This window comes from Magallana gigas, chromosome 5, assembly GCF_963853765.1.
Source record: "Magallana gigas chromosome 5, xbMagGiga1.1, whole genome shotgun sequence".
Classification (NCBI taxonomy): domain Eukaryota; kingdom Metazoa; phylum Mollusca; class Bivalvia; order Ostreida; family Ostreidae; genus Magallana; species Magallana gigas.
Genome location: NC_088857.1, coordinates 20,032,978 through 20,046,240, shown reverse-complemented (window position 1 = coordinate 20,046,240; position 13,263 = coordinate 20,032,978). Strand labels below are relative to the sequence as shown.

General features: G+C 32.2%; 3 protein-coding genes across 3 annotated transcripts in view; 2 read left to right on the top strand and 1 right to left on the bottom strand.

The window, feature by feature from the left end:
- Window positions 1–13,263, top strand: part of LOC105322288 (neural cell adhesion molecule L1-like) — a 98,897-nt gene that overhangs the window by 80,158 nt on the left and 5,476 nt on the right. The gene's annotated exons all lie outside the window — the stretch shown is intronic.
- Window positions 3,488–8,011, top strand: LOC136275328 (contactin-6-like). Its single transcript, XM_066084148.1, has 5 exons — window positions 3,488–3,722; window positions 5,198–5,312; window positions 5,404–5,582; window positions 6,265–6,450; window positions 7,932–8,011. Exons 1-5 carry the CDS (start codon window positions 3,656–3,658, stop codon window positions 8,009–8,011), a joined length of 627 nt encoding a protein of 208 aa, XP_065940220.1. The 5' UTR covers window positions 3,488–3,655.
- LOC105348848 (uncharacterized) lies at window positions 8,792–12,681 on the bottom strand. The gene is made up of 6 exons (XM_066085525.1): window positions 11,978–12,681; window positions 11,632–11,809; window positions 11,401–11,477; window positions 10,388–11,184; window positions 9,920–10,250; window positions 8,792–9,613 (listed from the first exon to the last, which is right to left on the bottom strand). The coding sequence occupies exons 4-6, from the start codon at window positions 11,030–11,032 to the stop codon at window positions 8,811–8,813; spliced, it is 1,779 nt and encodes a 592-aa protein (XP_065941597.1). The 5' UTR covers window positions 11,033–11,184; window positions 11,401–11,477; window positions 11,632–11,809; window positions 11,978–12,681; the 3' UTR covers window positions 8,792–8,810.

The following is a 13,263-nucleotide window of genomic DNA, read 5'->3' as shown; positions in this document are numbered from 1 at the left end:
TTAAAAATGAAATATTCATTGGCATCAACACATTTATAAATAAGTATCTTAATTAATGGTTAATTGTAACATTGGAAACTGTGGCAAAATATTTTCTAACATATGATAATGTATTTTAAATGTTCGATCGGTGATTTATTACGGGCCGCCGGAAGGCGGTCCGTTATTTGATACACATTTAAATATTGTTACTGCGTTTCTGCGGGATAGTTCTTTTTTAGTAGAATTAATACTATGCTTATTTTTATGAATTAAAGGTAAATTTGCATGTAGAAATATGTTTTATGCCTTTTAGAAAATATCACATATTTTTGTGTATACTCGTAAATGAAAAGTAGGTCATACTTAGAAGATTGTCGTATTTGGCGCGTTTTTATCGAGACTATAATCTATTCGGAAAATTTCGGAGTTCTTCATCCTTTTAAAATCGGTATGCGGGACATACTAAAGTCCTGAAATACTAAAGACCTAAATGTCATTAAATTTAATATAAATGATATACATGTATTTGAATTTCTATGTGCTGTGTCAAATAAAATGACTTTGCGTTTGTATTTATTATATTTCCATGTAAAATTGTGGTAAAAAATATCATGGAATGACATTATATCAATTATTTACGCAAGAATATGACAGAAATGAAAATTTGAATTGACTGGAAAATTTGAACTAATCCATTTTTATTTTAATATGAGGTCCCTAGAAATTATATATTAAACTAATGCATTAAGTTTACATTCAATACAATGCGACAAAAAAAACCCCACAAAATGGTTCAAAATACATAATCTCCACCAGAAATTTCAAATGATGAGTTGAACTTTGTATTAGAGTAATGTACAAATCAATGTGTTCTCCATTACTTCATACTATGGCAATGATCATACAATTTCCGTTAGAAATGCTTACAGTAACGAAATCGATTCTTTATGATAATAGTAAAATGTTAAACTTCAAAACAAGTTGCTGGAAGTATATTAAAATTTACCAAAGTAGTACAACCAACTCTAATTTTCTTCTTTGTGGTGTGTTTTTATGTAAACAATCAATGATTCATACAACAATTATATTTTTTGCGGCCCATTTGACGCTTGCGTAAATATGATTTCTTGTATGTTTTAATTTTGATTTATTTGATCCAATATGATGCATTATCTTTTAAAAATTCAAAGTTTAAAAAAAAAAAGTTCTTCCTTATAATTACCAGTTGAAGATTATATTTTATCCTATGAAAAAGACACGATTTTTTAGTTAAAATTTTTTCTATTTCATAATGTTATAACACAAAATTGCAAATGCACCATTTCTAACTTCATAATTGGTTTTGAATATTTTAGATATACGATAAGAAATGTCATGGTGGTATCGAAACCACAATCTAAAAAGCCTAGTTATATAAGGTTTCATCAAGTCTGATGCTCTTTCAGTCATGACAAAGCGCGTTGTTTAAATGCTACTAGTATATCCGACTTTAGCCACGATTTACGGACTTGTATTTATTTCTAAAACGTTTAATTGTTGGGATACAAAATGATGTCTTTAATGTATAGCGGGTCCATATCTCCACATTTTTGTTGATTAAAATTGGTTTATTTTCTATTAGACCTTACTTCATGGACTATGATAAAAATGTGGAACATACACCCACTCTATGAAAGAAAACGCATTGGAGCTCTAAAAAGGACACAATTTCGAGATTATGATACGCATTCTCCCGTTTAAATCAACATATTCTAAGTATTGAACATATATAAGGGTTACAAATCGGTGTATGTTGAATATACATTGTTTTGAATGATTATTTCATAAGACTTGACACATTAAAGGAACTAAAAACTCAATACTCTTACAAATGATAATGTGAGATTCTAATGGTTCCCCAAAAGATGGCAGTCAAAGAAAATAACTTATAAAGAATATTGACTCATATTTTATAAATATTTCGACCATTTTAAACAATGTATAAAGATTGTAATTTACTGTTATAAGTTAGATCCTTTTTGAATTGGTAAATCGAAATGTACGAGGGCTATTCATCAAATAGTGGGACGTTTGCTATAATCGGCAAAATGTGTACTTTCACTTTTATTTTATTCACATTCTCTTGAAAAAATCACCCTTACCTTTAACTCACTTATTAAACTTATAAAGTCTTTTTATCAGGCTTTGGTATACACCTTTGACTCTGAAAGAGGTATACCCCTCAGACACTGAAAAACCTGAAAACCTAGTGCAAAACGGAAATGAAAACGGCGGCAAGTTAGCAATATGTTCACTTTAGACAATAAAAAAAGTCGCATGATGAATTATCTGAATGATAGTCTAATTATTGCATTCTTTTTTTAAACAACTTGTCATGTGTGTATTTTGATGTGTGCACAGTAGCATTATTATGCAAGAGTTTGATTCCTCTCATTTCTGACTTTTGTCTTCTGATCTTGCAGTTTTTTGTATTATTAGATAACATTTTATGAATATACACATCTTTTGTAACACAAAACCCCTTTTTTTTGGGGGGGGGGGGGGAGAGGGGATCAAAGCAACTACACTGTTACAATTAAAGAAAAATGCGTTCAGAACCGCCATTGTTTCTTTCCCGCGTTTTGCAATTGTAGGTTGTTTGCTTTGTATATATTAGTGAGCCATATTATATTTCCCGGTTTTCTTTTCAGTTTAAGAAAAACGGAGACAAGTTTTGCCCCCTGTAATTATTTAATGTAGACGCCTTTATCACACTTTTAATTTGGAATTGCTTTTGATTTTGTACATCATTTAATATGTGGGGGGTCTATCTCGCATTAACCTCACTGACAACTTTTCATCTTAAAGAACGCTACCCGATTAAATGTTTATTATTTTTGCAATTTGATTAAGAATTACTATTCCATATTTGTCAATGATGATTTTCGCTGCTGCGATTGATTTCTCATTGATAAGTTCATCTGAACTTTATTTATTTTACAACGATTGATAAACAAGTTCTACAACTTATAATAACATCTTTCGTTGGCACGGATGTTAGCGCGAGGGAGTGCCCGGAGAAAACCCACGTGTTCAGGCGGGCGACCACCATACCCTGTCACATACAACTACAGCCGATCACGGAGTCGACCTCGGATTGCAGCGGTGAGAAGCAAATTCATTGTCCACTGTTTGGACACTATTTAATAAATATGTATGAGTGCTGCAATGAAATAAAGTATATGATCACAATGATGAGGTCAATGATCAAAATCTAACATTTGTTCGTTTACGAAGATAGATTCTCTATAGCAAAGTTCTCCTTTGATATACTAATGATGCATATCTATTGACACATTGGTTAAATATTTGCACACAATTCGAGAACCGAATATATTTTAACAGGAAGTAGTAGAAAATGGATATTTTGAATAAGTAGGAAATAGGAAGTGATCTTACAGCCCAAAACTCAATCAAAAGATTGAAGTAGGGCACTAACGATAAAACACTTTTTGTTATTGAATGTGTAATACTGTGACATATCTTCTGTCTGATTTAATTATTGCATGTATAAAGACATGCATTTAACACATTCATAGAACCTATCTAATATTTATTTTTGGAGAAAAACAACTATTATTTGAGGAAGGAAATAAAAATTACTCACCACATATATTTCAACAAGAATTGTACAATGGGTTGGAGATCGTCTTTAGATCTGCTTCTGACAGTTTTTACTACTTGTGCCATCAAAGGTCAAGGTAAGAGTAAAACGAGTGATACGAGAGTTGTTATACTTCGTTTGGGTGGATTATATAAACAGAATATATCATAATGCAGAAAGTTATGATATTCTCACATTTTCAATTTTACAGTCAGATTCAAAATTAGATTTTAGTCATTTATGCCATATTATCTAGTAAGGACAGCAATCTAGATGTTTTGGCTATATACTGACAGACAGCAAACCATTTAAAACCTAAAAGAAAAAAAGTAGGAATATTTAATTATACTCTAGCTGTGAACTGGCAAAAACGGTAATCACCATAAATATAAAAAAAAAAAAACAATTAAAAAAACAGTAGTTATTTGTTATTTTTGTGTAATCCTCTTCCGTTTTTGTTTCCTGAGCTCGTTCCATAGCTAATGGATATTAACATTGAAAGATGGAAATTTGGGGACAATATCAAAAGGGCGCTGTTTAACCGCAAGAAGTTGAAAAGCATACATATCCCCCTTTTTTAAAAACTAAGCAAAGGCGTCGAACTTTGCATTTGTTGTCTCTCGTTTTGGAATTCTGTTTTTATACTGCACTTTTGCAGTACTGTTTTGTTTTAATAATTACATTTAAGAAAAGGTGAACTGTTTAAGAGCAGTTAACTATACAGGAAAAGTTATGTTTTATAGTATCTAAACGAGCCCATATTATATAAAAGTTGCTTACATGTTTCATTTTGGGATCGATTATACTAAATATGATTTAGATGTTGTATGCTGTATGAATTTTGGGCAGATAAATTAACTGTATTGTTCTTGTATGTGTATATCTTTTTGCACATAAATGCGAAAAAATTGGTCGTTAACTGCACCACCCAAATGCATAATTCAATAAACAATTTCATTTCCGTGTTTATTCCTATTGGTTTTTTTGGCAGAGTCTGTAAATAACAAATACATGTCATATTGGGGGTATAACAATTATTACCGCTTTAAATAACAGATTCAGTACTGATGAAAGTAAAAAAGCCAAATAAACAAATAAACAGTAATTGTGTACACTCATGTTTACAAAATATGAATGAGCGTTTACATGTGAACTTACAAACGATCGCGCTCTAATTTTAACAACTCTGAGTTAAGCCGCACTGGTCATACCAATTAACTGATCCAAAACAAGTCATATAACACTTTTTCTTTTTGGAGATATGAAAAAAAAATCCTCAGAACTTCTCAACAATGTCCTAAGTAATATTTCATCAAAGATATTTATGAAATAGAATGTCCAGCTATTCAATGTTTGATGAATTACCACTATCAACTGATGAAGTAATGTACATTTTAATAACTCCTTTCATTGTTTCTCTGTGATGTATACAAAAACAAAAACCTTTAACACACACACACACACAGAGAGGGAGAGAGAACAGCCGTTGTTATAGATTAATTACTAGTACTTCTTTGTAACCCTTAATACCGGGGAATTTGCATATATTTATAAACTTATATTCTAATTCAGATGATCAAATGCCACCTAAAATCACGAGTATCTTCAACACTGAATACTTTTTCCCTCGAGATTTCATTTTGACAGATGCATTATTTAGCTGCAGAGCACAGAATGGACATATTCGGTATGTGCGTGTGAAATGATTTAATAAAAGTACAACATGTCTCTGATATATTTTTATACATATTTATGATATTTTCTTTGAACATTTGCAGATATGAGTGGAATAAAGATGGCAATGCTGTACAAAATAGCCAGTTTGTATCAATTGACAAATCAACAGGAACTCTTAAGTTTATCAAGATGCAGAATGAAGACTACGGAACTTACCAATGCTTTGCTACAAATAAATACGGAACATCAATTTCAGTGCCACTCAAAGTGAAAGAATCTAGTAAGTTTTTATTAACTTCATTCAAATGATAGTATCTCATTATTTTTTATTCTTTAATTTAAAAAGAATCAATTTCATAACCGAATCCCTAATGTATCATGTATATTGTTATTCCTGTTTTTCATTATCATGTGGATTTTTTTTTCTAAAATGAGTTTAATATTTTTTTTTTCTAAATTGAGTGTATATAATTTGTCATCTGCATGTTTATACATACATGTATATTTAAACCATTTTGACCGTTAGTTTTGTGAAAAAGATAAAAAGCAGCACCATTGCTTACTCTGTATAGCAAGCAGGCAAACTGAAGGCAGGTTCTTATAACCATTTGTGAGTCAATGGTCCTGATATTACTTTTGATGTCACATTGGTTAAAAAATTGTATAGGGAACATGCATTTCTTTTAAAATCTTCTTTACCATACAAGTTTTTATTGGTGAAACGTTAGAATGTGTTGAAGAATTTCTACAAAACTTTTAAGACATCATTGCGCCTGGATGTGTGATTTGATACGTAAGAGAAATTACTGGTTTTCAATTGAAAATACTTTTATACTTATATGATATGAAATCGTTCCACAATTTTTCCCCGTGTAATGAAAACTATTAATTTGTGTATACACATTGCTTCATGTTTGTGTTCCTGACCATTGTACTTCTTCGGATCAAAATATTTTTTGCAGGATTAGGATCTTTTCCCAACGGGCAAATTAAAGAGGTACCATGTACAGAACATCAGCATTGCAAAATTGAATGTCGGGACAGGCCAAATTGTTTTCCGGACTCAAAGTGTAGAGTTGAGTGGAAAATCGGAGAAGGGACTAAAACCAATGTTGAGATTAGTAAACGTGTCGTAGTGGATGGAAAAGGTGTTTGTATAACTTCAGTAGATCACCTTAAAGTTGACCGATCCTCACCCTTAAAGTATTTTTTCACCATAAAAATGTTATTCTTATTTCAACCTTTATAAATGAAAAAAAAAAAAAGAAAAACAGAAATGTGTTGATGGCATCCATGCATTTTACGACGTTATTGCAATTTTGGCCTCGATAAAAGAAATAAACAAGTTCAGATCAAATTAGAAAAAAAAAATTTTGTACCGGTGCAACGTTTGCTCGAACCATTTTACCTTTATGTAGAAGATCTTCATGGAACCGCAAGGCTTAACAGTTCGTTAAATAGATGTGGGTAATATAAACACTACAATACTACATAACATTTTCTAAATGAAAAGCAGTTTTAGGTACGTATAAAAAAAACCCGAATGATTTAGAGGAATCGGACATTGCTGAGGATTGGAGATCATTAAGTTTATTGTAACTACAAGAGTTGCACACGGCTGTTAACAATGTATTGTTGTTTTTTTTTTAAAAAAAACTCTTATTAATTCTTAATACTTTGATGATATGAGAACTCATTTCTATTTAGACATTTGATATCGTCGAGTGGCCATTTACAATATGTATCATTGTCACTGTGCGTTGTCTTTTAATTTTAACTTTTTGAACAGCTCAGGTTCTTCCTATGATAAACTATTCAATCTTGACTTAATTTGGTGTAAAGCATGCCCGCCCAAGAAAAAAGAAACTTAAATCGTCAAAATCTTTCTTTGAACCAAATAATAGTTCACACACATCCCTCCCTTCAACGATTTTACCCAAATCACCATTTAACATGAGTAGTTATTAGATATCTGTATCAAGACAAAACTTTAAAGCAAGCAGACCAAAAACGAACCCAAAGTTTGCTTGATATGTAAGCTTAAGGTTTGTGTCGGGTATGCTTGGATAGACCCTGAGCGTACCAAAAGTATACTCATCTTTAATCCTAGGTTTATTTAGTGTAAATGCTGATAGCTCAACCCAATTTTAAAAGGACACAGAACACGAATCAAGGATGCAGTTAACTTTAAAATCTCTTAATCTTGAAAGAATAATAAAATTCGCCAATAAAGCGCGATCACTAATCTGAAATTTTATGAAATAATTTTACCAGGAAGGCTTAGTAAAATGTAAAAATTATACCAGGAAAATCTGATAAAATGAACATGTTAAATTGACTTCCCCCTTTTTGATATTTTGTACATGTAACTGTGAGAGTTAATCAGTTAAAACAAATAAGTAGATATTTTTGTTTCTACTTTCGACATTTTCTAATATATAGAGTATGTATGTTAATTTGGGTTAAATTGCATTGTAATTACTATAGATGAATGTTTTGAAAACAAGGAAATAAAAAAAAAAAATGCTGGATTACAATTTAAAATCGACGGTGCTTTATCAAATTTATGTATGCATCAATAATTAAAAAAATGGATAATAAGTTAAATTATCTGATTTTCGTTGCAAAGAAATTTACATTTCCTGTGGACAGAACAAAATGACTGGACTGGTCAGCAGTATAGATGTGGTTTGTGGCAAGAACAACTGAAGACATTGGTGGTTGGCAGTCAAACAAGATTATTGATCAACGGTAAGTTGTAAATACGTTGATTAGGTTAACTTTAAAGTCGGTATTATGAAAAGACTTTTAACCAGATTGTGAAACTTTACAGTGAAAACTCCATTTTCTACATGTTTATTATACAAGTCCCCCTGCAATGTTTGATCAGTTTTAAATCCGGGGATTTTTCAAAATTTATTGGGCAGATGATTTGAAAACCCAACATTATAAATAGGTTTGTAACATTAGTATAAGGCTATCTAACAGCTTCCTGTATAGGCAATTACTTTAATTGACTGTATTGGCCCACTTGGGTAAATATCAATTACGTTATTGATCCCAATTTATTTAAGGGCATTGGCAACGTTCCTGGTTTATCCACAATTTTTTTTAAGGATTCCTTTATAGGTTGATATGTATATAAAAAGACATTTACCAACACATAAAACCACTCTTTCCATCGTATCTTGAGAAATAATTTAAATTTTATATATTTCTCATTTCACATTGATTTCAATGAAATAGAGGGAAAAATTAGCAAAAATTTTTTTTTAAAGGAACAATTTTTTAATAAGTGAGATATCTGATTTGTTTTTCATTATTCAACATTGTTGTTAATAGATTTTCTATGATATCCAGCTGAAAATTTTATAAATAGATTTATATATGAAAAGTATGCACCAGAAAATGCCATTTTACTCTTTTAGAGTTACTCCCCTTGATTTTTTTTCTGTTGCACACACACACTAAAAAAATAAGAAGATAAAAAAATGTTTAAACAATATCTTTAATCACAAACATCTTTAATGTAAGAGCAAAGGTTTCCAATGATTTTTTTATTGCTTGTTACTCTTGGTTTCCCTTCACAAGTGTTCTCGGAGAGCAATCGCAATACACCATGCTGAGAGTCTCTTTTATAAGCCAGTAACAGGTGGGAAAAAGAGAGTCCTGACTTCGCAATGCGTGTCATTATCATTTTAGAAATAACTTTATTGTTCACTAAGCACATTAGGGAGGAAGAGTTTTTTTGCACCATTTCATGATAATTAAGTAGACTAATGTACGAATCAAATGAAAAGCTGTGTTGAAGTAAAATGTGTTCTGAAAAATTCTGTGAAGTAAGAAGTTGTAGTAGAGCTTTTGCATCAGATGCTGCATCATGTGCATTATAGTCAGTTTGAATGAAAGATTTGACCAAGTCAGTTTGCTTGTATGAGCAAAGTCCAGGCCTTTCTTTTCTAAAGAGTGAAAGTGTGTCAACAAATCCTTGAATAACTTTCCCTGCATCACCATTCATGTCATTTGTGATCAAAGCACGACAAAAAGCATTAGCGTCAAATCTAGCATTATGAGCCACTAACACAACAGGTTTATGAATTGAAGAAAGCCACTGTAAAAAGTTGGTAAGTCCTTCAGATGTGGATGTTGATGGAACAGGTTCGCCTTCCTTGTACATTTGGCTCCCAGCAACGGTAAGACCAGTCAGAGCAATCGCACTGGTTGAAATCCTTTTAGAAGGCAGGAGATACTGGCTGTAGCTTTTGTCGTGTATGTAGGCTGCTCCAATCTGAGTAATTTCAGAATCATTACCTGTAATCACAAAATAAAATTGTGTTTCATGAAAAAGTATGAATATATTATAAAGATATTGAATAAGGTTGGGTGCAACATTGTTTTTATTTGCCCCTGAGGGATGAAATATTGCCAAACAAGAAGCGGAGGGCAATGTATTTGTCCCAAGGGGGCTTATATTATCAATGTTGCCTGAAAACACAGTCAACATTTGTTTCATTATATGAAGAAAGAAACCAAATATCAAGAAAGGATAATTATAATTGAGAAATAAATTTTATGATTTAGATTATCATTTTATAAACAAACTTATTTCTAACATACCAAGTCCTGTAGTTTCAAGATCAAATGACACATAAGCATATTCCACTCCAGGTATCAGTTCTTTGCAAGTTTGTTCAGTTTGCGGTGGAGGTATTTCACAAATATCATCAGAGCATATGTTGTTATTCATATCAACTGCTGTCTCATATGATTTTCCCTCTCTTACTTCACAAGTTTTCTGGTGATTACTTTGCTGCTCCTTTTTTTCCCTTCTTCTCTTTTTGAACTGTATTGTGCTTTCTCTTTCTCTTGCTTTCTCCCTTTTTCTGTCATATTCCTCTGAAATCTTTTTGGTTATTTCCCCAGGAGATAACATCACAGATTGACACACCTGGAATGAATATATTTTTCCATGATAAATACATTACAAATCAATAACTCTTTCAATAAAATGTATAAAAAAGGTGTAGTTATTTTGATTTTACTGTGTGTGTGAGTGTGTGTGTATATACTTGTATATGTACTTACATCAGTCACATATCCATAGCCAATGTTCTTTTGCGCAATGGCTGCTGCAACTCGATAGTCATTGCTTTCTGATCCAGAGAAGAAATTGGTTTTAGGAGCCTTGCTGGAAATGGCATTGTTGAGACTCTCATTAGCCTGAGAACTCCCTAGATGGGTTAACTTATCAGCATCACTGGAATATTTATGCAGCAGATCCATAAGGGTGATCTTCAACTTTTCATCGCAAAGGTACCTGCTGTAAGGAAGATGTTTTGGCTTGTACTTCAATGGATTCTGCAAATATCCACACCATGAACCACAATATGAATGATCTCCAAAGACATGTTTTCCCAGTGCTAATAAATTTTTCTTCATTTTTTCTGTATCCTCCTGATTTTGTGATACACAGTATCGAAAACACTTTGATATGTGTGAAATTGTTTTTGGTGTGAGTTCCCTGAAGTTTTTGGCTTTTCTGATGTCATAAAGTTTATTTGTAAAGTCTTTCAGAAGGTGATTTCTGTCGCACTGCTTTTTCAGGTCCGCTTTCACTTCTGAACGAGCTTTAGATATCGTTGTAGAGTCATTGTCCATGATGATCGTTCCAACACACACGTCATTGCTCTCTAGATTTTTCAACATAGATATACACATGTCTGATTCCATAGCCTTGGAGCTACCTTCCCAGTTCTTTCTACAATCATGTTCTTTTACATCACATCCTTTCTTCAATGCGCTGTCACACTTTCTACAGTATTTATTCCTTGTTGAAAATGCAATGCATTTACCAGTCTTATGTCCAATGAAGGCAGCATGGCCTGGAAAAAAGAAATGCAGTATATATATATATATATATATATATATATATATATATATATATATATAAATCTATCTAGGTGATTCCCCATTATACACCTTTTATTGCTAATAGTAATTGTATATGTTTACAATTTACATTGGTAAAATGTATACATCCTGATAAGTAGATTGGTATATTTTACCTATTATATTATAAGAGCAATATTATTATTTACCAGATAAGCTACTGTAGGATTTGCCAGATCCACGCTTTTGCCAGCCACCATCAAACGATGCAGATATTGAAGATTCTCTAAAATACAAAATGTATAATAAATATATGATCTTGTATATATATACCGAATCACATATACATCTTATTTTGTGCAACATTTACCTCAGTCATGTATCAAAAGCACTTTTCAATATATAGATGATTATTTGAGAATATTTTATTTTCTAATTACTTTGTGAGATCTTTTTCTCTGACAGCAGCATCAGCACAGCTGGAACGTGCTATATCTTCAAGGGCTTCACCTATTTCTCTTTCTCTTTACTTGAGTGTTGTTTTGGAACATGGTGGAATGCTCAGTGTCGACAATAAGTTGGACAACTTTCTTTCCCCTATACCACTGTGTAACATACCTGAAAGCAAAACAAAATGATTGTTTGAAAATAAATTAATAAGAAAGATGCAGGAGTTCTTATGATATAGTGAGGTTTTTTTTACAGGACTAAACATACTGGTATAAATCACCCAAAAAGCACTTCGTTAACATCATTATGTATTGAATGTTATAAATCATTTTTTACCTAATGCTAACTTTGTGTTGACATCCCAAGTTCTTTGTCCCTGACGTTCGTTAGGCCCACTATGTCTCTTCCAAGTTGGAACAACTGTCTTTCCATCACAAAGGGCACACCTGATGGTTAATAAACTGCCTAATCCATAACGTATCTCGTGTACCGTGTTTGTTATATTCAAAGGGACAGAAGAGTGGCAAACAGAACAGCCTTCAGAGAGTTTGTCTACAATAAACCCCAACTCCACTATTCGCCTTCCCTGCCGCCAGCTTATCTCTGTTGTATCGTTAACATTGTCAATCTGTCGATCTAAACTATCACCAGATGCGTAACTGTTCTCCTCGCTATCATCAACTACCGGTAAACACTCAGCGATGTCAGAGTCATTATCACCATGATCACACAGCTTAGATGAATATGAGTGGTCATTAATAATCTTTCTTACGTTGTTTGCTTTAAATATGTCGATTCTTTTCTTTTTGGAAGCTGAAATGAACCTACCAGTCGATGTAGAACGATGTCGCTTCATCTCTCGAATTTTCTGTTTACCTCGGAAACGCTGTTTTTATTACTCTAATAAGCTAAAGAGTTCGTGTTACGGGCGATAACTCACAATTACAAGAAAACTCAAGAACGGTAACTGAAATTCGATGTATAAAAGAAAAAATGCAGGTACGGATTTTTTATTTCCGGAAAACTTCGTTGCCAATGCCCTTAAAAATCAAAATCTTTCACGATTAACAATGTTTTTATTTTTCTTGGGTGTTTATCAGATACAACAGCTGTTTCAGAAAGAGAGCCTGTTTTGGTGTCAAAAGAAAATGGCAAAGCTCTTGTAGGAGGGAATGGCGTATTGAGATGCATATTCTCTGGCTAGTGAGTACACTTAATATAACGTTGTTATTCTTTATACTAGTATTTAAGGAAATTATTTAAATGGAAATTAAAACTCAATGAATAGGTTCATACATATCCCAGATATTGACGTAGCATTCAAATATTTACGACTGAATTCAATAGCTGTGAAATAATCGTTTCTAAGTTGTTCAGTTTAGATGTCTTCAATAGAATATCATTTCATTTACACTCAACATTTGTGACTTCATTTATTGTATGTAAACTATAAGTGGGTTTAAGGATTTGAAATATAAATAATAAGCATATCAAAAATAGAATTTCAACTAACGATGTTTATTTCCAGCCCTGTCCTGGATATTGAATGGGTTTCCCCTCAAAAGACAGTCATCCGTAATACCTTTAACAAATATGACATTACTGACTTTGGCAGAGTCCTG

What these genes read in the sequence shown, in the direction of transcription:
- LOC105348848 (XM_066085525.1), bottom strand. Translation starts at nt 11,032, where the DNA reads ATGGAATCAGACATGTGTATATCTATGTTGAAAAATCTAGAGAGCAAT. An exon ending in GCTATGGATATGTGACTGAT is followed by an intron (nt 10,251 to 10,387) that starts GTAAGTACATAT and finishes TATTCATTCCAG; the next exon opens with GTGTGTCAATCTGTGATGTT. An exon ending in TCTTGAAACTACAGGACTTG is followed by an intron (nt 9,614 to 9,919) that starts GTATGTTAGAAA and finishes TTGTGATTACAG; the next exon opens with GTAATGATTCTGAAATTACT.
- LOC136275328 (XM_066084148.1), top strand. Translation starts at nt 3,656, where the DNA reads ATGGGTTGGAGATCGTCTTTAGATCTGCTTCTGACAGTTTTTACTACT. An exon ending in TTGTGCCATCAAAGGTCAAG is followed by an intron (nt 3,723 to 5,197) that starts GTAAGAGTAAAA and finishes ATTCTAATTCAG; the next exon opens with ATGATCAAATGCCACCTAAA. An exon ending in GCACAGAATGGACATATTCG is followed by an intron (nt 5,313 to 5,403) that starts GTATGTGCGTGT and finishes GAACATTTGCAG; the next exon opens with ATATGAGTGGAATAAAGATG.